This window comes from Mandrillus leucophaeus, unplaced genomic scaffold (assembly GCF_000951045.1).
Source record: "Mandrillus leucophaeus isolate KB7577 unplaced genomic scaffold, Mleu.le_1.0 Scaffold861, whole genome shotgun sequence".
Lineage (NCBI taxonomy): Eukaryota > Metazoa > Chordata > Mammalia > Primates > Cercopithecidae > Mandrillus > Mandrillus leucophaeus.
Window position 1 is genome coordinate 95,427 of NW_012109375.1, and position 27,494 is coordinate 122,920.

General features: G+C 40.3%; 1 protein-coding gene across 2 annotated transcripts in view; it reads left to right on the forward strand.

Moving 5' to 3' along the window:
• The first annotated feature begins 979 nt into the window (after window positions 1–979).
• Window positions 980–27,494, forward strand: part of SLC25A24 (solute carrier family 25 (mitochondrial carrier; phosphate carrier), member 24) — a 65,036-nt gene continuing 38,521 nt past the window's right edge. Inside the window, exons 1-3 of one of the 2 annotated variants that reach the window (XM_011968869.1) lie at window positions 980–1,891; window positions 16,134–16,260; window positions 20,052–20,139. In XM_011968869.1, coding sequence (XP_011824259.1) covers window positions 1,709–1,891; window positions 16,134–16,260; window positions 20,052–20,139 — 398 coding nt within the window. In that variant the 5' untranslated portion in view covers window positions 980–1,708. Of the gene's footprint in view, window positions 1,892–9,082; window positions 9,405–16,133; window positions 16,261–20,051; window positions 20,140–27,494 lie in introns of those variants that run through there. The other variant, XM_011968870.1, reaches the window with a different exon arrangement.

Genomic DNA, 27,494 nt, shown 5'->3' on the forward strand with positions numbered 1-27,494 from the left:
TAAGTATTACTTTTTTAAAAAAGTAAAATAGCCTGTAGCCCCAGGTACTCAGGAGGCTGAGGCAGGAGAATCACTTGAACCCAGGAGGCGGAGGTTGCAGTGAGCCGAGATTGCACCACTGCACTCCAGCCTGGGCGACAGAGCGAGACTGTCTCAAAAAAAAAAAAAAAAAAGTAAAATGAAAGCATGTAAGTGTGAGATGACTAATTCAAGCAACCGCTCTTCATGTACAGAATATTCACAGCAGGGATTAAAAGAGGTTTTCAAGGACAGATAGAAAATTTGTTGAAGTTTGAAGGCAGTTCCAAAGGAAAGCGATGATTCTTAGTAAGATTGGAAGTTGGAAGTAATATAAAAAGATAAATCAGTTTCAAGATGACTTTACTAAGCAGGCAGCCCTTAACTTACAAATTCTAGATTCATATATGTCTTAAACATACAAAATGATATAAGGGGAGGTAAGCTCAGGGTCTGAGTTCCTGGCTGTTGGAACAACTGATTTCTGTGTAATGATTCAGAAGATGTGAGACAGCCTAATTTACAAGTACAGAAGTGTCTTCTTTCCTGCAAACAGCAGTACAACAATAGTTTCTCTTAAGCAACTGTGAATGAACAGAATTATTACAATTAACCAGATCTCATTTGATGGGCGCCTTAGATAATTAAGACCATTCACACATAATATACAACCTTGTTGTGAAGGCAGATATTTACATTCTCATTTTACTGATGAGAGACTACCTGGAGAGGCTATGTCACATCTGAAGGATTGGGTACTTTCTCTGTTGAGTCCAATGTTCCTTCCGTTATTCCATGCTAGGCAGTAACAAGTTCTGTCTTGCCTGAGTAATAAGCTCCAAACCTCGGAACCGCACCCATCTTGAGAAGGAGGAGGGCGCTGTTTTTTCTGATAAGCGCAGCTGGCAGACACTCTATACGTTTAATCACGGCAAATCGTAGCTAAGCTATCTACCAAACTAGTCCCTCTTTTTCCCATTGCCCACGTAGATGGCTGTTGGTCTTTTCTGCAACAAATCCGGGAGTTTCTCCTTTTTGTTTTTATAATTGCTCCAATAGAAGCTTTCGGATTTAACTCTCGGCTTTTTAAAGCAGAATCGCCATCCCAGGTGCGCAACCACGAAAAAGTTAGACATCCATGAGAGACAATGCCCTCCATGGCCCACTTTCCAGGCAGAGAAGCGGCTCTGGGCGGACTGCCTAGGCTCTGGCCCGAGGGGGGTCTTTAGGTGGAGTAACCGGTCTTCAAGACCCGGCTCCCAAACCACTGACGCGCTGACGCTGCAGCCCTAGACCCTCTGGGGTCCTCCTCCTCGGACCCGCACTGCTGACGGCGGGACTGGCAACTGGGCGGAGATCGACCCCGGGCCCACACAGCCCCTCCCGAGATCCACCTCGCAGCTCCCTCACTTCCTGCCCTCCGGAGGCGGGCCCGGCCAAGTGCCGCCGAGGCCAGCGCGGCGAGCTCCTCCTCAGCAGCGGCGGGACGGCCACACCCTGCGCGTCGCGCGGGCTCGGGTGAGGTCTCCGCTCCTGCGCCCTGCGCGCTGCAGCCGCACACCGGACGGCGCCCCAAACGCTGTTGAGCCGCACGTCCCGCCCAGCCTGGCCTCGCGCTGGTCCCAGTCGCGCCTCGCAGCCCTCGATCTCCCGTGACTTCCTCGGCCAGGCCGCCCGCGCCTCTGCGACCATGTTGCGCTGGCTGCGGGGCTTCGTGCTGCCCACCGCGGCCTGCCAGGAAGCGGAGCCACCGACGCGCTACGAGACTCTCTTCCAGGCGCTGGACCGCAATGGGGACGGAGTGGTGGACATCGGCGAGCTGCAGGAGGGTCTCAGGAACCTGGGCATCCCCCTGGGCCAGGACGCCGAGGAGGTGGGTCGCCGCCGGGGCGCCGCCTGAGCGCAGGGAGGGCTGCGGGCGCTGGGGACGCTGCGAGGACCGAGGAGGGCGGCGGCCCGAGGCGTTGCCAGGAGGAAGGAGGAACTGTGGCACCCAGCGCTCCGGTGGCTTCAGAAACTCGGGCATGGGGCCGCGACCGGCGACCCCGGTAACAGAAGTGGGTCATAATACAAAAGGCTACTGGTATTTGTCCAGATAAAATGAGTGTTGTGGACACTGTGGCCCACGGGCACTGTTAAATTTTTAAGACCCTTTTGTCCTGAATCCATCCCAGGTTCTTTGTTTTTTTGTTTTGTTTTGTTTTAATACCTTGCAAACATGTAATCATTTTTAGCCGTCAGAATTAAGTGTGTCCCAAGTTCTGTAAAAAGGCGCACACATTCAATCTCTTCGAAGCTGCTTTGTTACACCAGCTATATGTGTTGTCTACTGTTTCAAAACTGTTTGAAAAAGAATCGCATGTTTCCCCCACTTCCTGTTGAGAAGGAATGGCGACATTCCATTGTTTAAGACATTTCTAGGTTAGTGCCCTAGGTACAGAAATTGATCTGAAGGGTTAACCTGCGGCTGAGCAATTTCGTTTTCTCTGAGTCATCTTAACTGTGCCCCTGAACTTCTGCCCCTTTAGTAGGGTGGAGATATGTGGAAATTCTCCAACCCTATTGAAGCGTTCCCTGACACTGGCATTCTCTATCCAAAGAGGGAAAGTGATTAGGTTACTGTGAGGGCCTACAACTGTTATAATGTTATATTTAACTTCTCTTTTAATGTCTTTGGTAGTTACAGGCCTCTTCAGTTTACTGTTTCTTCTAGAGTCAGATTTAGTAAGTTACAATTTTCTTTTTTGAAACTGCCCATTCTATCCAAGGTTCGTAATACTCGCTGATGATTTTATAAAACTTCTGACTATATCTGTAGGTAGGTTCTCTATTTCATTCCTCATATCTATCCTTTTCTCCCCTTCAATCTTGCCAAAGTTTTGTGTATTTTATTCATATTTTGAAAGAATCAACTTTTGGTACTTTTTGCTGATTGTCCCAGAAATGGCCCTGTTGGAGTTCCCCACCATGTCCAATCATTGGCTGGAAGCAGCCCAGGAAAGAGACGGCCTTGCTGCAGTGCATCAGCAGATGCCAGGGCTAGAGGCTAGGGGGTGGAAGTCGACTGTGTTCCTTACAGTAGGCGCCTTTGAAGGGAGATCTCAGTGGTACAACTCCATAGTCCCTACAATATACAAAAGCTCTTTGGAGTCCTCAGTGATTTTTAAGATTGTAAAGGGATCCTGAGATCAAAAAGCTTGAGAATCGCTGCTGTACCATCTTTTTTATATAACTGCATCATATTCTGTTATATGTTTGTATCGTAGTATATGTTACCAATTCTTTTTAAACCACCATTTAGCTTACTGATAGTTTAAAAACGAGGTAAGTGAAATTGCAATGAATATCCTTTGTATTCATTTTCTCATTCTGGTCCAGTTACTTTCATAGGATAAATTTTGAGAAGTGGACATTGCTGAGTCTGAAGGTAACACACATTTTAAATTGGGATACATATTGCCTTTCGGAAACCTTGGACCCATTTTCACTCTTTTTTGACTGACAGTGCTTGCTTCTCCACATCCTCATTCATTCAAGGTATCAGTCTTTATAAAGTCTCCTATTCTGCAGGTGGAATTCCTTTTCACTTCCTGTCTTAGTCCATTTAGTGTTGCTATAATGGAATACCTGAGACTGGGTAATTTATAAAGAAAAGACATCTATTTAGCTCACAGTTCTGCAGGCTGGGAAGTTTAAGAAGTGTGGTGCTGGCATCTGCTGGGCTTCTGGTGAGGGCTTTTCTGCTGTATCACAACATGGTGGAAAGTCAATTGGAAGTGGACATGTGTGAAGAAGCAAAATCTGAGGGTTGTTCTGGCTTTATAACAACCCAGCCTCGAGGGAACTGATCCATTCCTGAGGGAACTAATTCAGTCTCATGAGAGAGAGAACTCACTCACTACTGCAAGAATGGCACCAAGCCATTCATGAGGGATCTGCCTCTGTGACCCTAACACCTCCTGCTAGGTCCCTCCTCCCAACATGGCCACATCAGGGATAAGACTTCAACGTGAGTTTTTGTGGGGACAGGCAAAACATAGTACTTGCTTTGCCTTTTTGTTCTATTCACACCCTCCACAGGATTGCATTATGCCTACCCATTTGGTGAGGGCAGCCTTCTTTAATTGGTTTACTGATTCAAATGCTGCCCTCCTCCAGAGACATCCTCACAGACACACTCAGAAATCATGTTTTACCAGCTATCTGGGCATCCCTTAGTCCAGACAAGTTGATACATAAAATTAACCATCACACGTGGGATAGAATTAGGATTACATTTATGGGGGGAAATTTCAGAGGTGTGTCAGGGATTTGTGTAATGTCAAGGAGTGAGGAGATTGGCCACTTGGGCATAGAAATGAGAACTGTGGGATGTCTCTTCAGTGGAAAGTTTCAAGATAGTAGTTTGTATTGAAACTAAAACTCAGCTTGAAGCGAAATCTCTATAAACTTTCATCTGATTTGATCTCATCTCCGTGTTTCCAAGCATTTGTAATGAATTGAGCGTTTAGAAGAGAACAAATTTCTGTTTAAGTTTCTTTAGATTTTAGATGGAAAGAAGGTAGAAATAAGAGTAGAATGTAGAAATAGGCATAAGGACTATAATAGCTAACCATTACTAAATGTTCCAGAATTATCCAGGGAAGAGAAAAGAATTCAAGGCAAGTCCTGAGACAAAATTAAGAACCAATTAGAAGTGAAAGCGTACTTTTTTTTTTCTGATACGACCTTTCTTTTCTATATGTTCCAAATCTCATTATGAAATTAGTAAAAAATTAAAGTTAAAAATTAGAGAAAATTCACATTAAGTTCTCCTACGACTCAGTAATATAAGGGTATAGACTGAGAGTAGAATGTAGTATGAGAACAAGAAGATACAGTATTTAACATTACTAATTTTCTCATACTTGTCTAGTAATCCTATTTCCTTTTAAAAATCTTCAGTTATTTTCTTCTCTTTATGCACCTCCTTCTCCCTCTCCTCTTCCTCCTTCTACCCCCATCTTCTTTCTTTTTGTGGAGCCCTCAAGAATGGGATTAGTGCCTGTATAAAAGTGACCCAGAAGAGCTTCCTTGCCCCTTCTACCGTGTGAGGACACTGAGAAAACAGTGGTCCATGGAACCAGAAAGTGGGTCCTCACTAGACACTAAATCTCCTAGCACCTTGATTGAGGACTTCCAGTGTCTGGAACTGCAAGAAATCAATGCTTATTGTTTAAGTAAGCCAATAGTATTTTTGTCATAGCAGCCCAGATGGACTAGGACAATTGCCAAGAACAAGAAGGGAAGCAGCAAGCTACAAAAGGTTCCATCCTTGGTATGAATTGACTGTGTAACCCTTGTCAAGTTTGAGCCTTACTGGAGCTTTACTTTCTTATTCTTAAAATGCAGATATCTTGCCTGCGTCCTGAACAGAGCTTTTAACAAGGTCATATGTGGCTGAATATGAAATTTCATGTTAAAAAACCCTTTAAAATGTGGCGTCCCATTTACTAGCTGGTAAACTTCTTGAGGACCCTCTGTGCCCGTGGGTATGAAGTGTATGCCGAATGATCACCCAGTGTTAGAGGAGTGGGTGGACTGGTAACCTGATTTAAGGGCCCTTCTAACTCTTACATTCTATGATTTTTTTTATTCTGTCTTTAAATTTTTACATTTACAATCACAGAAAAAATAGTCACATAGAAGAATAGTAGCTTAGCAAATGTTTATTGCATTGAATGGAATCAGGATTCACTCCATTAAGTAATTCCTCTGTTAATAAGGAGAGTTCATTCCATTTTTATTTCATTAATATTGCTTTTTTTTTTTTTTTTTCTGGAGACAGAATCTCACTTTATCAGCCAGGCTGGAGTACAGTGGTGCGATCTCGGCTCACTGCAGCCTCTGCTTCCTGGATTCAAGCGATTCTTGTGCCTCAGCCTCCCAAGCTGCTGAGATTACAGGCACATGCCACCACACCTGGTTAATTTTTGTGTTTTCTAGTAGAGATGGGGTTTTGCCATATTGGCCAGGCTGGTCTTGAATTCGTGGCCTCTAGTGATCTGCCTGCCTCTGCCTCTGAAAGTGCTGAGATTACAGGCATGAGCCACCATGAGTGGCCCATTTACTTAATATTTTAATTGTCAGACACTTTATGGTTTCTGGCACAATATTAAGGAGACATGATACAGAAATGATAGGGTGAATTTTAGGGCATCACAACAGAAAGATTATGGTATAAGAAAAACAATGAAATTCCAACTACATTTCTATCAAATGTTCTAAAATATATAAAATCTGTATCTTTTGTGTTTTCTCCTGATTTATATTCCAAATTTGATGTTACCCTTCTCTGCAGAAATAAAGTGTCTGAAAGAATGAAAAAAATGGAAGAATTCTTTAGTAAGGCATAAAATACCCTTTCAATCTTTGTAGCATTCTAAGCCTTTTCAGTCACCTTTCCAAACTCTCAACATGCCATATTCCCTGACTAGACCACAACTCTGTACATTGATCCCTTTATTTTCTTCTCTCTGCCTGAGATTTCTTTCATTCCCCCTTCTCTGCCTGGTATATGATTCCCATTGTTTAAGGGCACAGCTAACCTTTATAATTTTCCTAGCCCACTTTCTTTATCGGTATTCCGGAAAAAACATTTAGAAAGAAGCTTCCACAAGACAACATTCTGTAATACACTGCTTATTTTGACCATGCCGAGTTCAAAAATCTTATCTTTTTAAGGATCAAATGGAGCCCACCAAGTTATCTATATTTGACAGGATTTATGAAAACAAAAGGATTTGCTGAGAAAGTTTGAAGCCTAACCCTGAAATGTGGATCGTAGTGTTTACTACACATGAACTGGTTTAGTGGATATAATGGTTATTATTACAGGCTGTGGAAACAACAGGGTTCAAATGTTTTCACCACTTGCTAGACTGTGGCCTTGGGCATGTTATTTAATGCCTGGAGGCCTCAAATGTTAACTACAAATGATAAGAACTACCCAGTAACTTAGCATAAATAGTAAATTCATTCATTTAATATTTTCAAACAGTGCCAGACATGTTTAATGAACTGGTGATAGAGTGGTAAACAAGACCTACGGTGTTCTTCATTGTATTCCCGACACCCTCCCTATAGTAAATACCGACAGCCTTCTTCATTGTATTCTCAACACCCTCCCTATAGTAAATAGGTCTGCGTGTGTTGCATAGGTGCTTGGGGAATAAAAAATAATAAGCAAATAATGAACAGGGTAATTTCAAAAAGTGGAAAGAGCTATTCAACAAAAATACCTGCCTTTTATTAGATGAAACTCTCAACTCTATGGTTTGCTCTCTCCTGTCAGTTCTGTTAAATGCCGTCAGTCTGTGTTCCTTATCACCCTGGCCGTGATTTCTGTCTTTTCTGCTTGGTCTTGTAAACTCTAACCCAAGGCTTATTCTCTGCCTGGCTATCTGCCTTTTGTGGCTCTTTGCCACTACCTACATTCTCTGTGATGCACAGGGAAGGACCATTCCCTGTGGACCATAAAATTCTCTTTTTGAAAGAATTCATTCTTGATTGGGCACATCTTGTGAAACAGCATTAGACATTTGCCACAGCTCAACAGCTCTGGGGGAAAATGTTGATTGAGAAGCATACAGTGGTTTTTTTGACTAACCATGGTGCAACCTCCTCCCAGGGGAAACTTACGAGTATTTCAGGGACATGTGATGGTCCATTTATGTCCCCAGTATCTGACATGATGGGTGGTGTAGAGCAAGGGCTAACAGATAATGGCTAAATTAATTTTCTTTTTGAATTTTAATATTCAACTTTTTAGGGTACCCAATCTCCATATTTAGGAAAATAAATTACATAAAAAGTAGTTTTTATTGTGAAACTGCACCTCCACATTCCCTGTGGTGCAGGATGAGGGACCACAGGTGTTTGTCTGGGGAAACCAGGGCCCTCTGTGGTTCCAGAGGGTGAGGATTAAGAGGAAGCCCTGGATAGTGTTTATGAGTATCTCCTAACTTCTCTCTGGGACTCAAGATCACTGAACTTTTGCCTATTTTGAGATCATCTTTATAATCCAGCCACTAACAGCTGAAGGATAGTCTTGCCCTGGAGCCATTGTAGTGGTTAGATGAAGATAAAAGATAAAAAACTGTGAGGGGAGGTGTCACAGAAGAAACAGCCCATGTGGGCAGATTTTCATTCAATTCCTAGTCTTTATTACAGCAATTCTCCAGTGCTGCAACCTTAGAAAACGATTCCTACAACACAGTGTAGGTACCCATCAGCAGCAGATTGGATAAAGAAAATGTGGTATATACACAGCATGGAATACTATGCAGCCATAAAGAAGAACAAAATCATGTCCTTTACAGCAACATGAATGCAGCTGGAAGCCAATAACTTAAATGAATTAATGTAATAACAGAAAAATACTGTGTTCTCATAGGAGGGGAGCTAAACCTTGGGTAAATGGGGCATAAACATGGGAATAATAGACACCAGGGACTCCAAAAGGAGGGAGGGAGGGAGGGAGGAGGGCAAGGGCTGGAAAAACTTCCTACTGCGTACTTTGTTCACAATCTGGGTGATGGAACCATTAGGACATCAAACCCCAGTATCACACAGGATACCCTTGTAGCAAGCTGATGGTGTAACCCCTGAATCTACAATAAAATTATTTTATTTTTAAAAATCATTATAAAGATTTTTAAAAAGAAGGATTCCTAGACAGGTGCAGCAAAACAATTTTTTTTTAAATGTTGGCAGGCCCCCACCGCCAATCACTTATGCTACAATAGCCCATGTCCCAACATTCCCGACCTACTCTCCAAAAATAAGTTTTTAGATGGCCCTAAAGTTTTTAGATCTAGTTTTAGATGGCCCTGTGCTGGGTTCTCCCTGGAAGGTTCTGGGGAAAGGGGTGTGAGTTGCCCCAACCGGACTTTTCCCGGAGTGGGAGCCCGCGCTTCTGATCAGACGTGAGTGTGGCAGGAACTCCGCGGTCTCTCAGTGAAGCCCCAAGTGCGGTCCCACCGAGGTCCCGGTCCCGGGCCCTGCGCGCTCGCGCCTTTGCGCTGGAGCCGTTAGGATGAGCCCTCTCCTTCCAGCGCTTTAACTGATGAAGGTGCTTTGTGTTTGGCGCCCCTGAGGAGGATGCTGTCTTAGGCCTCTTCCCACTGGCCGTGTGGTGGGCAGAGATCCCCCTTGGTCCGTCGCACTTCCACCCTGCTGGGGCTCACTCCGGCCTCGGAGCTACGAGGGAGACATCCTCGATGGACTCCCTCTACGGAGATCTCTTTTGGTACCTGGACTATAATGAGGATGGGGCCTTGGACATTTCTGAGCTTCAGGAAGGCCTGGAGGATATAGGGGTCATTCAGTCTCTAGAGGAAGCGAAGGTGGGTCTCACTGGCGCTGTTAATCAGAGAGACGTTGGGGCTGGGAGCCCTGGAGAGGCACTGGGCAGAGAGGGCAAAATTTACATGTTCTCATGCTTGACCTGGGCCCACTGCAGTGTTCAGGTGGTTGACCAACGTTAACTGTTTACTAAGAATAACACAACACAGCTAACACATTTCTCAAGTATTTTTCTCCATTTTCTCCCTGGCTGTAGTAAAATCTCCAACTTCAGATTGCTGTCAAGATGTTGGCTACATACAGCCTTGTCTTAAGAGTCACCTTGTTCAATGCGCTCACCTGTCAGTCACCCAGAGGGGCGTCTAGGCCAAAGATGCACCCTCCCCAGTTCAGAGAACTGGGATAATCACTCTACATGTATTTGGGAGTGGGGTGGTGATTGGAAATTTTCTGATGTTATGTTTTGATTTCTGTTCCTGGAAGGGCGGCAGTATAAGTGGCTTGTACTCTTGGGTTTCACTAGTGCTGAGGTTTCCTCATAATATGTCTTAATAATAGACCCTAGTTATCAGTACTGAGCTTAGGCTAACCCTTCTCTTTCCCAGCAGGCTAACCTACTGGCTCCTTCTCAGCAATGCCTCGTAGATACTCTTATTGCAGTATTTCCAAGTCATTTTCCATTTGGAATTCATTGTTGTATATAATAATTACTTTATAAGTATATTTGCTCTTTGGATGTTTGACCCAGTAGACTGGGAGATCCATGGGCATGTGGCCTATTGAATTTATTTTGGATAATTGGTACTTTGTGCCCAAAAAGCTGTCAGTTGACATGTTAAAATTTAGTAAAACTCTTTCTATTAGCCACATGAACTTTGGGAATATTGAAGCTCCATTCAGTCATGGGTCAGTTCTAGTTTGAGCACATTCTATATTCCAAGCCCTGTACCCTGGTATCCTCATCTGTTATATCAGAGGCCTGGACTGTGTACTTTCTGTGGACCAATTCAGTCCAAAATGTTATTTCTGCAAAGCTTATCTGGATTTTTAATTTCTAGAAAAAAAAGCGTTCCTCCTTTTAAAGTTAAGTGTTCTTGTTCGGGTGCAGTGGCTCATGCCTGTAATCCCACCACTTTGGGAGGCCAAGGCAGGTGGATCACTTGGGGCCAGGAGTTCAAGACCTGGTTGGCCAATATGGTAAAACCCGATCTCTACTAAAAATATAAAAATTAGCCAGGTGTGGTGGTGGGTGTGTGTAGTCCCAGGAGGCTGAGGCAGAAGAATCACTTGAACCTGGGAGGCAGAGGTTGCAGCAAGCTGAGATTGCGTCACTGCATTCCAGCCTGGGCGACAGAGTGACTCCATCTCAAAAAAAAAAAAGAAAAGAAAAAAGTTAAGTATTCTTCATATTTGTTTAAAGACACTCATATTTAGATTTGCAAGTGTGACTTGTGTTCGTTTATTTGATACAAACTAGCCTTTCATAAGAAATTATGGGTTAGGCCATCAAGTCGAATCTTTTGAAACACATTTCTTCCTTATTGAAACAAAAGGTTTGCAGATCTGTCTTGCATTTTTGGCAAGGAGGCTTTGTGTACCTAGTGGTGACTGACGAGGGTTCACATGTCAAAACCCAAGGGAGGGGTGTCCCCAGAGAATTCTGCACCAACCACACACAACATTCTGTTTCAGAAGAGCACCGTTGTGACTTCTCCTCAGGTGACAGTCACATCACTCGGAAGTTTTGATATGAGGTCTCTTCCCACACGTCTCTACCTCCCCTAGTAGGAAAATTTGTTTATATAGACAAAACTCAACTGATTAAAAAAAAGAAAGAAAGAAATGGTACTTACATTGTCGTATTAAGATACAAAAGCAATAACTTTTTGTTGTGAAAATGGTCTGTTTTTTGAACAATAGATTGTTTTGTTTTTTTCCTGTGAAAGTTGAGAAACTAAGTATATGAAGAGATAATGGTCAGACCATAAATAAAAATAGAACTTTGACTCAAAATTTACAGCAGTCTGCCCAGAAAACCAGCCCTTTATCTAAAATAAACAGACCAGGAAACCAGCCTATTATGTCAGACTTATAGGAAGTCAGGTTACTATCTCTAGAGACAATACACAAAGCTATGCGATAACTGCTGTAACAGCCCCAAATGGTCAGAATTTGATTAATAACTGACAGCCCCTCTAATTTTTTTCTTCACTTCCAACTTAGGACAAACCAGAGAAAGTTAAATATGCACCACCTACTAATCAACTAGGATGCCCTGTTTCTACTGAGCCCACTTACAGCTTCCCTGGGCCAGCAGCCCCCAGTCAGGAAATGCCTGAAGGCTTCCCTTTTTCCCACTGTAAAGTTTTCCCACTCCTCTTCCTGCCTTTGAGTCTCTCTCAATACGCAAGTGAGAGTGTGTGACTGCCTTGCTATAGCAAGCTTGGGCCAGGTAGATTTTGCTTTTCTCATTTGATTGGTCTTTTATTTCTACAAGGAACATACAGGAAAATTTAAAGGGGAATCAATTCCTAGTCTTTCACGTTATAGTAGTCCCCTTTTATCTGCAGGAGCATATTTTCCAAGACCCCCACTGAATACCTGAAACTGGGGGGTAATATTGAATCCTATATATACCATATATATATACACACACACACACACACACACGTACGTATATTTTAGTATTTTTTTTTTTACTTTATCTTTAATTAGCTTTAGCTCTTTTTTTTTTTTTTTTTTTTTTTCCAGTTTAACAATAGTAACTATTTATGTCGCTTTTTTTTTTTTTTTTTTGAGATGGAGTCTCACTCTGTTGCCCAGGCTGGAGTGCAGGGGTGCAATCTCGGCTCACTGCAACCTCTGTCTACTGGGTTCAAGCAGTTCTTGTGCCTCAACCTCCAGAGTATCTGGGACTGCAGGCATATGCCACCATGCCTGGCTAATTTTTTTAAATTTTAGTAGAAATGGGATTTCACCAAGTTGGGCAGACTAGTCTCGAACTTCTGACCTCAAGTGATCCGCCCACCTTGGCCTCCGAAAGTGCTGGTGGGCCACCGCGCCTGGCCATAGACTATATATTTTTGATCTGATAACTGGTATGGCTACTAAGTGACTAACAGGCAAGTAGCATCTATAGTGTGGATATGCTGGATGAAAGGACATTCACCTTCTGGGCTGGATGGCACAGAATGTTGAGAGATTTCATCATGCTACTCAGAATGGTGTGCAATTTAAAACTTATGAGTTGTTTGTTTCTGGAGTTTTCCATTTAATAGTTCAGACCATGATTGACCGCAGGTAACTGAAACTGTAGAAAGTGAAACTGTCGATAAGGGAGGACTATTGTATTGATAAGTCAGACTCATTAGGCAATCATAACTCTTGATTTACCGCAAGAAATGCTGCAGAAATATGGGTTAAAAAAAAAAAAAACTGTTCGAAGTTTTTTTGAAAAAAAAAAAAGGAAAAACAAAACTGACCTTTAGCTTGTTACTTCCAAAATGGTAGTGAAAACTGCGGTCCCAAAGAGTGAAAGGAACCAATGACTAAGAGAAAACCTTGTTTTCAGGATGACAGATTAAAAAATAAGCAACTTGCTGAAACAGTGTAAATCTCTCCACGTATAACACAAAACTAGTTAAAACTGATTGGAATGAATATGGTCAACTCAAGTCTGCACAGAACGAACTTGCTGATGTTACAGCCCAAATTTCCACCACGTATTTTATACTAACTCCCCCCAGATTTTCACACACAATCCGTGAGGTAGCATGAAGAGATAACTATGCATGCCTAAGGTCTTGGGAGACCTCCCCCTTTCCTTCCACCAATCACCCACTAATCCAGAATCTGCCCCCAAACCTTTTCTAATAAAATGACTACCTTAAAGCCAGCACAGGGAGACAGATTTGAGCTGGACTCCTGTCTTCTTGTGGGTCATCTTGCAATAAGAAGCTTTTCTTTTCTCAAAAGCTGGTGTTATAGTATTGACTTCTAGTTCATTGGGCAGCAAGCCCCTTTTGGTCAGTGACTATTCTTGTTCACTGATGTTTCCATTGGCCAAAATATAAACCTCTTACAGGAAACTTCAGTACATAAATGGCGCCACAGAATGCTGTGACATTTTCTCTTGGATTGTAGCAGGTTACTGTACTGAATACTATAGGCAGTTATAACACACTAGTATTTGTGTATCCAAACATAGAAAAGATACAGTAAAAATATGGTAATTTGTTCAACTTTTAGTTGAGATTCAGGGGGTATGTGTACATTTGTTACAAGGGTATATTGCGTGATACTGAGGTTTGGGGTACAATTGAACCCTGTCACTCAAGTAGTGAGCATAGTATCCAATCGATAATTTTTCAACCCTTTCCCATTCCCTCCCCATTCTTGTAGTCCCCAGTTTCTGCTGTTTCCATCTTTATATCCCTGTGCACCCCATGTTTTGCTCACATGTATATGTAAGAACATGTGGTTTTTGGTTTTCTATTTCTGCGTTAATTCGCTTAGGATAATGGCCATCAGCTGCAGCTGTGTTGCTGTAGAGGACATGGTTTTATTATTTTTTATGGCTGTGTAGTATTCCATGGTGAAAATATGGTACTATAATCTTACTAAACCACTGTAATATATGAGGTCTGTCATTGACTGAAATGTATACAGTGCATGAATATATATGTACATATATATATAATGTCATCCATTTTGTGTATTATTAGATTTGATTTGCTAATATTTTTTGTAGGAGTTTTGCATCTTTTTCACTAGTTGACATTGCTTGTAATTTTCCTTTTTTTTGTGATGTCCCTGTTAGGTTTTAGAATCAAGTGTATAGAATCATAAAATGGGTTGGCAAATGTTCCCACCCTTTCAATTCTCTGGAAAATTGGTGTTTTTTTTTTCCTTAAAGTTTGGTAGACATTATTGTTAAAACCATGTGGGCCTCGATTTTTCTTCATGGGAATGTTTACAAATTACACTTTACATTTCTTTAAAATCTGAGTATAGGGCTACACAGAATTTCTGCTGTCTTCTGTCAGTTTTTAATAAGTTTTTATAGGCGTTTGTTATCTCACGTTCACATTTTTGATATAAAGCTGTTCATAATATCATTAATGTCTATAGTGTCTAGTAGTTTCCATCTTTACTTTCTGACATTAGTTATTGGCCAGTTTTGTCTATAGTGGCCATTAATGTCTATAGTGTCTAGTAGTTTTCATCTTTACTTTCTGACATTAGTTATTGGCCAGTTTTAGGAGTTTATCAATTTTAAGAGTCTTTTCAAAGAACTGTCTTTTGGCTTTGTTAATCTTCCCAATGACGTGTTTTCTTTCTCATTACGTTTTGCTCCTTATTTCCTTCAACTTCTTTTTTGCTTCATTTTTAAATAATTTCCTGAGATTGAGATAAGCTTCAGTGATTGGTCACTGATTTCCAGTCTTTCTTTTTTTCTAATTATGAAAGATTAATTACTAAAGATTTTAAACCAGAAATCTTTCTCTAAGTGTAGCTTTAGTTGCAGCTCACAAGTTTCAGATCTGTCTCTCTAAGTCTGGAGGTTGGAGATCTGACCATGACCATTAAACTATCCAGTCACAATGTGGCATTATTTTTATTTATTTATTTATTTTTTTGAGATGGAGTTTCACTCTTGTTGCCCAGGCTGGAGTGTAATGGTGTGATCTCGGCTCACTGCAACCTCCACCTCCCAGGTTCAAGCGATTCTTCTGCCTCAGCCTCCCAAGTAGCTGGGATTACAGGTATGCACCACCACGCCCAGCTAATTTTGTATTTTAGTAGAGATGGGGGTTGGTCAGGCTGGTCCTGACCAACTCCATGTTGGTCAGGCTGGTCCTGAACTCCCGACCTCAGGTGATCCGCCCGCCTCAGCCTCCCAAAGTGCTGGGATTACAGGCGTCGGCCACCGAGCCCGCCCTAACTTGGCATTATTTACCTGGAAGAGTATGACCATCAGAACAGTAGAATTTGTGATCTTTGAGTGAGTGATTGTGAGTGTCATAATAGGTAGATAGATTATATTTTGGGTGGTGGTAGGAGAGGGCTTACAGTTTGCTATGACAGCTTTTTATATGGATCATCCTTAGTAAAAGATTATTTAATTTTTGAAATCAAAGGGAAAAACACCATTTTAGGCTTTCTTCTTTCTTTCTTTTTTAGAGACAGGGTCTTTCTCTGTCACCAGGTTAGAATGCAGTGGTGCAGTATAGCTCATTGTAACCTCAAATTCCTATCTCAGCCTCCATGTAGCTAGTATTTATAGGCATGTGCCAACACATCTGGCTAATTTTAAAAATTTTTTATGGAGATGAGGTCTCACTATGTTGTCCAGTCTGGTCTTGAATCCTGACCTCAAGTGATCCTCCCCCATCAGCCTCCCAAAGTGCTGCAATATTTTAAATCCTGTGGTAGGTCAAGTGTTTGTCTTCTGTCTTGGGGTTTATAAAGTACATGTCAAGAAATTTAGGGTGTGGTTATATTAGCTTTAAAAATGTCATGTTTTATAAAAATCAGTGCATCATTTTTCTGATTGAAAATTTAACACAAGACCGGAATCTTTTTGCAGCAGTACAACTACTTTTATTATAGATCTTTGCCATAATGAATGATGATACATCTGGCCAAAAATAGGTACTATAGTCTTTTAGGAAAACAGCCAATCTGCTTGAAATATGTGTAGAAATAATTTAGTGCATCAGCCCATATTGGCAACAACTTCTTTCTAATGTTTTTTGTTCTTTTTATAGAAAATTTTTACTACTGGAGATGTCAACAAAGATGGGAAGCTGGATTTTGAAGAATTTATGAAGTACCTTAAAGACCATGAGAAGAAAATGAAGTTGGCATTTAAGAGTTTAGACAAAAATAATGATGGTGTGTCTTTCTTTTATATTTATCACCAGCTATGAAGAAGCATTTCTCGTGCTTCCAAGAGTCTAAAAGCATGCTTATTTAATCTCTGTGGTTTTAGATGATAATTATTATTTGTGTTAATACTTATTTTTCTTAATAATATGATTTTTATGTAGAGTTTATATTATTTAGTGAGGAAAACTTATAGATAGCTTTTCTTTTTCATTACTTTGAAATGTAATGAATTACATTGCTGAATTATAAACTGGGCAGGGCCTGTTGTAAATATTAACTATGGAACATTATGCTGATTTGACTTAAACCTGTAGGTTAAAAATAATAATTGTATTTTCTTGTCCTCTAGGTAAGTGAGATTTGTTTTTATTTGTATACAAGAATGACAATTGTGTAGTCTAAAATTTAAAAAACTTTCAGATTATCTTGCATTTGTTAGTATTTTTGGAAGAATTAATTTAGAGAAGATACTCTGATCCTGGAAATTAGGGGAAAGTAGCATATAAACATTTAAGTATGTACCTTCTAGTTAAGAGTATGACTTCTCTATTTTGATTAATAGGTTGGAGTTTCTCTTAATCTGTTTTCTGTTGCTATAACAGAATACCATAGACTGGGTAATTTATGAAGAAATGAAATTTATTTCTTATAGTTCTGGAGGCTGGGAAGTTCAAAGTTGAAGAGCTGAATCTGGTGAGGGCCTCTTACTGTGTCATAACATGCTAGCAGGCATCACAGAGCAAATGCGCTACCTCAGATCTCTCTTCCTCTTATAAAGCCACTAGTCCCATCATGGGGACCCTACTCTGAAGACCTTATCTAATTCTAATTAGAAATAGAGTCTTGAAGCCCTCATCACCAGAGGCAACCTTTAACAGGAAGAGAGAATTTATAAAAATTGTAATGCAGTACCAGACCCCTCCCTACTTGTGAATAGTCAGGGTCATTTCATTTACAGACTTGTTATTAAAGAAACAAGTTAAACAAATACATTGACAGGAGATGTGGTTCATGTCTGAGATAAGCAAACTTTTTTGTCCAGAAGTCCAGATAATAAATATTTTAGCTTTGTGGGTCATGTGGTCTCAGTTGTAGCTACTTATCTGTGCTGTTGTACCTAAAAAGCAGCCATGGACAATATGTAAATGAATGGGGATGGCTGATTTCCAATAAAACTTTATTTCCAAAGATAGTTAATACACCTTATTTGGCTTGAGGGTTATAGTTTGCCATCCCTGATTTACACTGAATATTAAAGTTTAATTCAAAGCAAGTTCCTTCAAACAAACAAACTGAAGTCTTTAAATGGTTTTGAAGATTATTCACATCTGTGACTCTCAGCCAGGAAGAGCTGAGTTTGGGTTGGAAGTAGTGCTGTTGAAACATTTGTTGCCCATCAGCCTTACAATATATGCCACCAAGTCTAGTCTTAGTCCAGTCTTCTAGCAAAATTCAGCTTTCTTTCTTCTCTGCAAACTTTCATTCCAACATGGACCATCTGCAGTTCGGATTGTCTTGCGGGTCAGATTGTCTGTGTGCTGTTATGGCAGGCAGTAGCTGAGAGATGGAGCTACCTTAAGATCAATTGCCAGATAATCAGAGGTCAGTCATCCCAGTACATAAGTTGTATACATATCAATTGTTCATTTTATAAAATTCTGAATGAACTAGAGGAAATAAAGATGAAATTTTGATGGTATATTTGTAGGAAATCCACACAATGTTTCCATAATTTACCATGTTTGTATATTTTAAAACATTGTGGCATTGTAGGTTCATATTTTTATTTTTCAGACTTCTTTAATACAAAACATATACAGTTGATCCTCATTATTTGGGGATTCTGTATTTGTGAATTTGCCTACTCAATAAAATTTATCCCAAAAGTAACCCCAAAATATATACTCACAGTACTTTCCCAGGCATTCCTGGACACGCACAGAGCAGTGAAAAACTTGAGTTGCTTAGCATGTACATTCCTAACTAGTAGAACAAGACAACACTCTGCCTTCTTGTTTCAGTTCTCATACTACTAATTAGCAAGTATCCCTTTCAAAGTCTATTTTGTGCCAGTTTTTGCATTTTCGTATTTTTATTGGTAATTTCCTTTTTAAAATGTTCACCAAATGTAGTGCTGAAATGCTATCTAGTGTTCCTAAATGCAAGAAAGGCATGGCATGCCTTGTGGAGAAAATATATGCATTAGATAAGCTTTGCCCCAAATTCAATGTTAGTGAATCAACAACACACATTAAATGAGGTGCCTTCAAAGAGAAACAGACATAAAACAAGGTTATGTATTAATCAGTTATGAAAGTGTTGTGATCAGAGGCTCACAGGAACCTAACCCTGTTTTTCCTGTAGGAACAATGGTTCGGTATTTGCTAATTCAGTGTTTGCAATGAATATAGAACTTTATGGAACATGATTACTGTGAATAATGAGAATTGAGCATATCTCTTTAAGAGTGCAGTTCTAAAGGAGAATATTCAGAAGGGTATTTGCATAATTTCTTTGCTAACAGATGCTGCCTCTCACTGTCCTTACATGGTCCAGATTCTCATGCTGCTCCTTCCCTCTCCCCAGGAGGATTCTCTCACAATCCTGTCATCTCTCCAGGGTCCTTTCTCCAAGAAAGTCTATCCTTTCACCACTAACAGTAATTTTTGTCTTCCTCTTTTTCTGGAGAAGTCAGCTGCTTATGCTGCTTCAGCACCAGACCCTCTCTTTGTTTTGTTTCATTCTTTTTCATGTACAGTAGTCTTAGGATTCTCATGAGCCTGTGAATTGCTGGAAGGAAATATAGCACTGCTTACATTTATTGCTTCTATTTTATTTTCTATATTCTCTTCCTGTCTTCTGATTGTTCTCCTTCTGTCTACAAACATGCTCTAATTTCCCTAGTATTAAAAATTTTCTGTCTATTATTGTTCTTTTTTCCTTGTTCCCCTTATTTTTACTGCCAGATTTTTATTTTTATTTATTTATTTTTGAGACAGAGTCTCACTTTCTCACCAAGGCTGGAGTGCAATGGCGCAATCTCAGCTCACTGCAACCTCTGCCTCCCGGCTTCAAGCAATTTTCCTCTCTTAGCCTCCCGAGTAGGTGGAATTATAGGTGCCTGCCACCATGCCTGGCTAATTTTTGTATTTTTAGTAGAGATGGGGTTTCACCATGTTGGCCACACTAGTCTCAAACTGCTGACCTTAGGTGATCCACCCACCTCAGCCTCCCAAAGTGCTGGGATTACAGGTGTGGGCCACCATGCCTGGCCTTTTACTGCCAGATTTTTAAAAGAATAGTCTGTACTTTAGCTCTATTTCCTCATTTACTACTTCTCTTTAACTCAGCCATATATGATGTTTTGCATAGTAAATGTCTAGTAATTTATTAAAAATGTAGAAATAGATACTTTTTAAATGACTAGATCCTACTTTAATTGAATTTGTCTTAGAGTTAGAATATCTTGATTTGGATCTTAGTTCTGCTACTTCTTAATTACATCATTTGGTAAGGCCACTTGAGAAGTTGGTCTCTTTGGGGGAATATTATTTATCTATAAGGCTGTTATAATTACTGAATTTTTAAAAAACGTGTGTTTATTTGTTTAATGTAGTTGTTACATTTTTAGTATTGATGTTGGGATAGGCATTTAAGCAAATCTATAACTCATCTACATGCATAATTTTGCCTTAATCAGTTTAAAGCTTTCTCTTAAATGAGAGATTTGAAATTCATGATTTCTGTGGCTCTTGTCAGCTCCGAGTTTTATTTTTGCCCTTTTTATTTTTTTAAAGGAAAAATTGAGGCTTCAGAAATTGTCCAGTCTCTCCAGACACTGGGTCTGACTATTTCTGAACAACAAGCAGAGTTGATTCTTCAAAGGTGAGCTCTTCATGTTGGTCAACAATTGACTTTCACTTTAATATCCTGCATTAGAACTCTGTGTTTGTAAGTGTGGCTTTAAAACACCTCCCTAGTCTTCATTATGTATGTCCAAGATCTCTTTGTCTTTTTTCCTCCGATTTATGTAACTTTTTTTTTTTTTTTTTTTTTTGAGATGGAGTCTCACTCTGTTGCCCAGCTGGAGTGCAATGGTGTGATCTCAGCTCACTGCAACCTCCACCTCCCAGGTTCAAGTAATTTTCCTGCCTCAGCCTCCCGAGTGGTTGGGACTACAGGCACGTGCCACCACGCCTGGCTATTTTTTTTTTATTTTTAGTAGAGACGGTTTCACCATATTGGCCAGGCTCATCTTGAACTCCTGACATCAGGTGATCCACCTGCCTTGGACTCCCAAAGTGCTGGGATTACAGGAGTGAGCCACTGTGCCCAGCCGGCAGCTTTACTAAGTTGTAATTCACATACCATAAATTCACTTGTCTAAAGTATACAATTAAGTGATTTAAAACATTTATTCATTTTTAAATTGACAATTATATGTGTTTATCATGTACAACATGATGTTTTGAAGTATATATACATTGTGGAGTGACTAAGTCTAGCTAATTAACATGATACATCTCATATTTAATGATTTCTGTGGTGAGAACACTTTACATCCATTCTCTTAGTATTTTTCAAGAATATAATATATTATTATTAATTATAGTCTTCATGTTGTACAGTGGAGCTCTTGAGCTTATTCCTCGTGTCAAGCTGAAATTGTGGGTCCTTTAACACAAACCATACCCCACTCCCAAAGTATTCTGCTCTCTGCTTCTATGAGATTAACTTTTTCTGATTCCACATGAGTGAGATCATGCAGTATTTGTCTTTATCTGGCTTATTTCATTCATGTTGTTACAAATAACAGGATTTCCTTCTTTTTTTATAGCTGAACAGTTTTCTCTTGTGTATGTGTAGCACATTTTCTCTATTCATGCATTGGTGGACACTTAGGTTGATTCCATATCTTGGCTATTATGAATAGTGCTATAATGAACATGGGAATGCACATGGCTCTTTGATATATTGATTTCATTTTATATATGTATATATATGTATACACACACACATACATACAGTGGTGGGATTGTAGGATCATATGGTAGTTCTGTATTTAACTTTTAAAGGAACTCCATACTGCTTTTCATAATGGCTGTATTAATTTACCTCCTCACCAACAGGGTGCAAAAATTCCCTTTTCTCTACATATTTGCCAACACTTGTTATCTTTTGTCTCTTTGGTAATCGTCATTCTAAGTGTAGTATGAGGTGATATCTCATTGTGGTTTTTATTTGCATTTTTATGGTAATTAGTGATATTGAGCTTTTTTTTTTCTTGTACATTTTGGACATTTGTATGTCTTTGAAAGATGTCTATTGGGGTTTTTTGGTTGTTTATTTGAGGTTTTTTGTTTTTATGTAGGCATTTACTGCCATAAACTTTGCTCTTAAAACTGCTTTTGCTGTGTTCCATGGGTTCTGGTAGGCTGTGTTTCCATTTTTCTTCATCTCAGGAAATTTTTGAATTTTGCTTTCAGTTTCTTCATTGACCCACTGATCATTCAGGAGCATGTTGTTCAATTTCCATGTATTTGTGAATTTGCTGAAGCACCTCTGTTACTGATTTCTAATTTTTTATTATTGTGGTCAGAAAAGAAACTTGATATGATTTCCTTCTGCTTAAATTTGTTAAGACTTGTTTAGTGGCCTAACATGTGATATCTCCTGGTGCGCCCTGGTGCATGTTCCATATGCAGTTGAGAAGAATGTATATTCTCTTGCCATTAGTTGAAATGTTTTATGTCTGATCTGTCCATTTGTTCTAGAGTATAGTTTAAATCTGATGTTTCTTACTGATTTTCTGTTGAGATGATTTGTCCATTGCTGAAGGTAGTGTATTGAAGTCCCCTAGTATTGCTGTATTGCAGTCTATCTTTGTTGTTGTTGTTGTTGTTTTTGAGACGGAGTCTCCTCTGTTGCCAGGCTGGAGTGCAGTGGCGGGGTCTCGGCTCACTGCAGCCTCCGCCTCCCAGTTCAAGTGATTCTCCTGCCTCAGCCTCCTGAGTAGCTGGGGCTACAGGCACCTGCCACCACTCCCAGCTAATTTTTGTATTTTTAGTAAAAACAGGGTTTCACCATGTTGGCCAGGATGGTCTTGATCTCTTGACTTCATGATCCACCTGCCTTGGCCTCCCAAAGTGCTGGGATTACAGACATGAGCCACCGCGCCTGGCCAATGTCTGGTATTTATCTTTAGGTGTACTGATGTTGGGTTCATATATATTTATAAAAAACAATAGCTACGTAATTTATTAAGGGATATGCAATGTAAAATATATAAATTGTGACATTGAAAATTCAAAATGGGAGAACTGGAGTAAAAGTGCCTTCATATAACTTATTGTTATATCCTCTTATTGAATTGACCCTTGTATCATTATATAGGATCTTTGTTTCTCCTTTACACTTTCTGACTTAAAGTTTGTTTAATATGATATAAGTATACTCCTGCTCTCTTTTGGTTTCTGTTTCCATGGAATATCTTTTCCCATTCCTTCACCATCAGTCTGTGTGTGTATTTACAGATGAAATGAGTCTGTCATGGGCAGCATATAGTTGGATCTAGTTTTATTTATCCACTCAGACACTATGTTTTTTGATTGGCTAATTTAATCTATTCATGTTCAAGGTAATTATTGATAAGTAAGGACTTTGTACTGCCATTTTGCTTATTGTTTCATGGTTCTTTTGTAGATCCTTTATTCTTTTCTTCCTCTCTTGCTGTCTTTTTTTTGTGGTGAAGTGATTTTCTCTAGTGGTATGTTTTGATTTCTTGCTTTTTAGTTTTTATGTGTCTCCTATTGGTTTTTGATTTGTGGTTACCAAAAAACATCTTAAGAGTTATAATAGTTTATTTTAACTTGACAACTTCATTTTTATTGCAAAAACCCTCCAAAACAAACAAACCAAAAAAATCTACACTTTTACTTAATCCCTTGACATTTTGAATTTTTGATGTCACAGTTCACATTTTTTCATATTGTGTATCCCTTAACAAATTATTTTAGCTATTATTACTTTTAATAGTTTTCTCTTTTATCTTTCCTACTACAGATATAAGTGATTTGCATACCATCATTACAGTATTAGAGTATTTTTAATTTACCTGTGTACTTTCTTTTAGCAGTCAGTTTTATACTTTCAGATGTTTTCGTGTTACTCATTAGCATATTTTTCTTTCAGCTTGAGGAACTCCTTTTACATTTCTTATAAAATAGGTGTGGTCATGATTAACTCCCTCAGCTATTGTTTGTCTGGGAAAGTATCTCTCCTTCATTTCCGAAGGACACTTTGCTGGGTACATTACTTTTGGTTGGTATTTTTCTCCTTGAACACTTTGAATATATCATCCCTTTCTCTCCTGACTTGGTAGGTCTCTGCTGACAAGTCTGTTGCCAACCATATTGGGACTCTCTTATATGTTATTTGCTTCTTATCTCTTGCTGTTTTCAGGATCGTCTCGTTTTTAATTTTTGATAGTTTGATTGTAATATGTCTTGAGGTAGTCTTGTTTGGACTGAATCTGATTAGAGACCATTGACTTTTTCTGTATGTAGAGATTTACATCTTTCTTCAGGTTTGGAAAATTTTCTGTTACTGTTTCTTTAATTAAGCTTTTTACCCCCTTTATCTTCCTTTTCTCCTTCTTTAACTCCTGTGACTCAAAACTTTGCTCTTTTGATGCTGTTCCATAAATCTTGTAAGCTTTCTTCATTCATTTTCATTCTTTTTTCTCCTCTGTGTATTTTCAAATAACCTGTCTTTGAGTTCATAGTTTCTTTCTTCTTCTTGACTGCTTCTGCAGTTGATGCTCCCATATTGCATTTTAATTTTGTTCATTGTATTTTTCAGCCCCATGATTTCTGTTTGGTGTTTTTCTTTTATTATTTCAATCTCTTTATTACCTTTCTAATTGTGGTCACTGATTATTTTCCTAATTTCATTGCATTGTTTCTTTGTGTTTTCTTGAAGTTTGCTGAGCTTTCTTAAAACAGTTATTTTGAATTCTTTGTAAGTTCATACATCTCTGTTTCTTTAGGGATGGTCACTGGTACTTTATTATGTTTCTTAAGTGATGTCATTTGTTCCTGATTGTTGTCGATGGTTGTGGCCCTGTGTTTATGTCTGTGCATTAGAAGAAGTAGGCGCTTATTTCAGTCTTTGCAGACTGGCTTTGTCTGAGAATGCCCTTCAACAGTTAGCCTGTCTAGAGATTCTTTAATATTTAATTAAATATCTTTAATATTTTGAAGAACTTTCAAACTGTTTCTAAAGTGTCTACACCATTTTATAATCTCAGCAGCAATGAGTGAAGGTTTCAGTTTCTCCACAGCCATATCAATACTCATTACTGTCTGTCGTTTGATTTTTTGATTTTTATTTTTTGTGAGACAGGGTCTTGCTCTGTCATCCCATCATCCCATTTGGAGTGCAATGGCACAATCATGGCTCATTGCAGCCTCAACTTCCCTGGCTCAGTTGATCCTCTCACTTCCTGAGTACCTGGGACCACAGGCATGTACCACAATGCCTGGCTACTTTTTATATTTTTTTGTAGAGCTGTGGTTTTGCCATGTTGCCTAGTGTATTAGTCCATTCTCATGCTGCTATAAAGAACTGCCTGAGACTGGGTAATTTATAAAGGAAAGAGGTTTAATTGACTCACACTTCTGCTTGACTGGGGAGCCCTCAGGAAACTTACAAGCATTGGTGGAAGGGGAAGCAAACACGTCCTTCTTCACATGATGGCGGGAAGAGCAGTGCCTAGCAAAGAGGGAAAAAAACCCTTATAAAATAATCAGATCTCGGCTGGGTGCGGTGGCTCAAGCCTGTAATCCCAGCACTTTGGGAGGCCAAAGCGGGCGGATCACAAGGTCAGGAGATCGAGACCACCCTGGCTAACACAGTGAAACCCCGTCTCTACTAAAAATACAAAAGATTAGCTGGGCGTGGTGGCGGGCACCTGTAGTCCCAGCTACTCAGGAGACTGAGGCAGGAGAATGGTGTGAACCCAGGAGGCGGAGGTTGCAGTGAGCCGAGATCGTGCCGCTGCACTCCAGCCTGGGCGATAGAGCTAGACTTTGTCTCAAAAAATAAAATAAAATAAAATAATCAGATCTCATGAGAACTTACTCACTATTATGAGAACATCAGAATGAGGGTAACCTCCCCCATGACTCAATTACCTCCCACTGGGTCCCTCCCATGACATATGGGGATTACTGGAACTATAATTCAAGATGAGACTTGGGTGAGGGCACAGCCAAACCATATCATTTTGCCCCGGTCCCTCCCAAATCTCATGTTCTCACATTACAAAACACAATCATGCCTCCCTACAGTCCCCCAGTATCTTAACTCATTCCAGCATTAACCTAAAAGTCCAAGGCCTCATTGGAGACAAGGCAGGTCCCTTCTGCCTATGAGCCTGTAAAATCAAAAGCAAGGTAGTTATTATACACAATGGGGGTACAGGCATTGATTAAATACACTTGTTCCAAATGGGAAAAATTGGCCAAAATGAAGGGGCTACAGGCCCCAAGTAAGTCCAAAATCTAGTGGGGTAGTCAAATCTTAAATCTCCAAAATGATCTCCTTTGACTCCATGTCACACATCCAGCTCATGCTAATGCAAGAAGTGGGCTCCCATGGCCTTCAGCATCTCTACTCCTGTGGCTTTGCAGGGTGCAGACCCCCTTCTGGCTCTCTTCACAGGCTGGCGTTGAGTGTCTGTGGCTTTTCCAGGTGAATGGTGCAGACTGTCGGTGGATCTACTATTCTGGGGTCTGGAGGATGGTGGCCCTCTTTTCACAGCTCCACTAGGCTGTGCTCCAGTGGGGACTCTGTGTGAAAGCTCCAACCCCACATTTCCCTTCTGCACTGTCCTAGCAGAGGTTCTCCTTGAGGGCTCCACCCCTGCACAAACTTCTGTCTGGACATCCAGGCATTGCCATACATCCTCTGAAATCTAGGCAGAGGATCTCAAACCTTAGTTCTTCTGTGTACCTGCAGACTCAACACCTTGTAGAAGCTGCCAAGGCTTGGAGCTTGCAGCTTCTGAAGCCATTACCTAAGCTGTACATTGGCTTCCTTTAGCCACGGCTGGGATGCAGGGCACCAAGTCCTGAGATTGCACAAATCAGCAAGGCCCTAGGCCTGGCCCGTGAAACCATTTTTTCCTCCTGGGCCTCTGGGCCTATGATGGGAGGGCCTTCCCTAAAGACCTCTGAAGTGCCCTGGAGGCATTTTCCCCATTGTCTTAGTGATTAACATTTCACTCTTTGTTACTTATACAGATTTCTGCAGCTGGCTTGAATTTTTTCCTCAGAAAATAGATTTTTATTTTCTGTCACATCATCAGGGTGCAAATTTGCGAAACTTTTATCCTCTGCTCCCTGTTGAATGCCTTGCCACTTAGAAATTTCTTCTGCCTGATACCCCAAATCATCTCTGTTAGGTTCAAAGTTCCACAGATCTCTAGAGCAGGGGCAAAAAGCCACCAGTCTCTTTGCTAAAGCATAACAAGAGTCACCTTTGCTCCAGTTCCCAACAAGTTCCTCATCTCCCTCTGAGATCACCTCAGCTTGGACTTCATTGCCCATATTACTATCAGCATTTTGGTCAAAGCAATTCAACAAGTCTCTGGGAAGTTGCAAACTTTCCAACATCTTTCTGCCTTCTGAGCCCTCCAAATCTCTAAGAAGTTCCAAACTTTCCCAGTCTTCTTCTGAACCCTCCTAACTGTTCCAACTTCTGCCTGTTACCCAGTTCCAAAGTCACTTCCACATTTTGGGGTACCCTTTTAGCACCACCCCACTCCTGCTACCAATTTACTGTATTAGTCCATTCTCATGCTGTTATAAAGAACTGCCTGAGAATGGGTAATTTATAAAGGAAAGACGTTTAATTGACTCACAGTTTCGCATGGCTGGGGAGGCCTCAGGTAACTTACAGTCATAGCAGAAGGAGAAGCAAACATGTCCTTCTCATGGTGGCAGGAAGAAGAAGTGCTGAGCAAAGAGGGAAAAGCCCCTATAAAACCGTCATCTCTCATGAGAACTCACTCACTATCACGAAAACAGCAGCATGGGGTTAACCACTCCCCATAATTCAATTACCTCCCACCAGCTCTCTCCCACAACACATGGAAATTATGGGAACTACAATTCAAGATGAGATTTGGGTGGGGACATAGCCAAACCATATCATCTAGGCTGGTATTGAAATCCTGG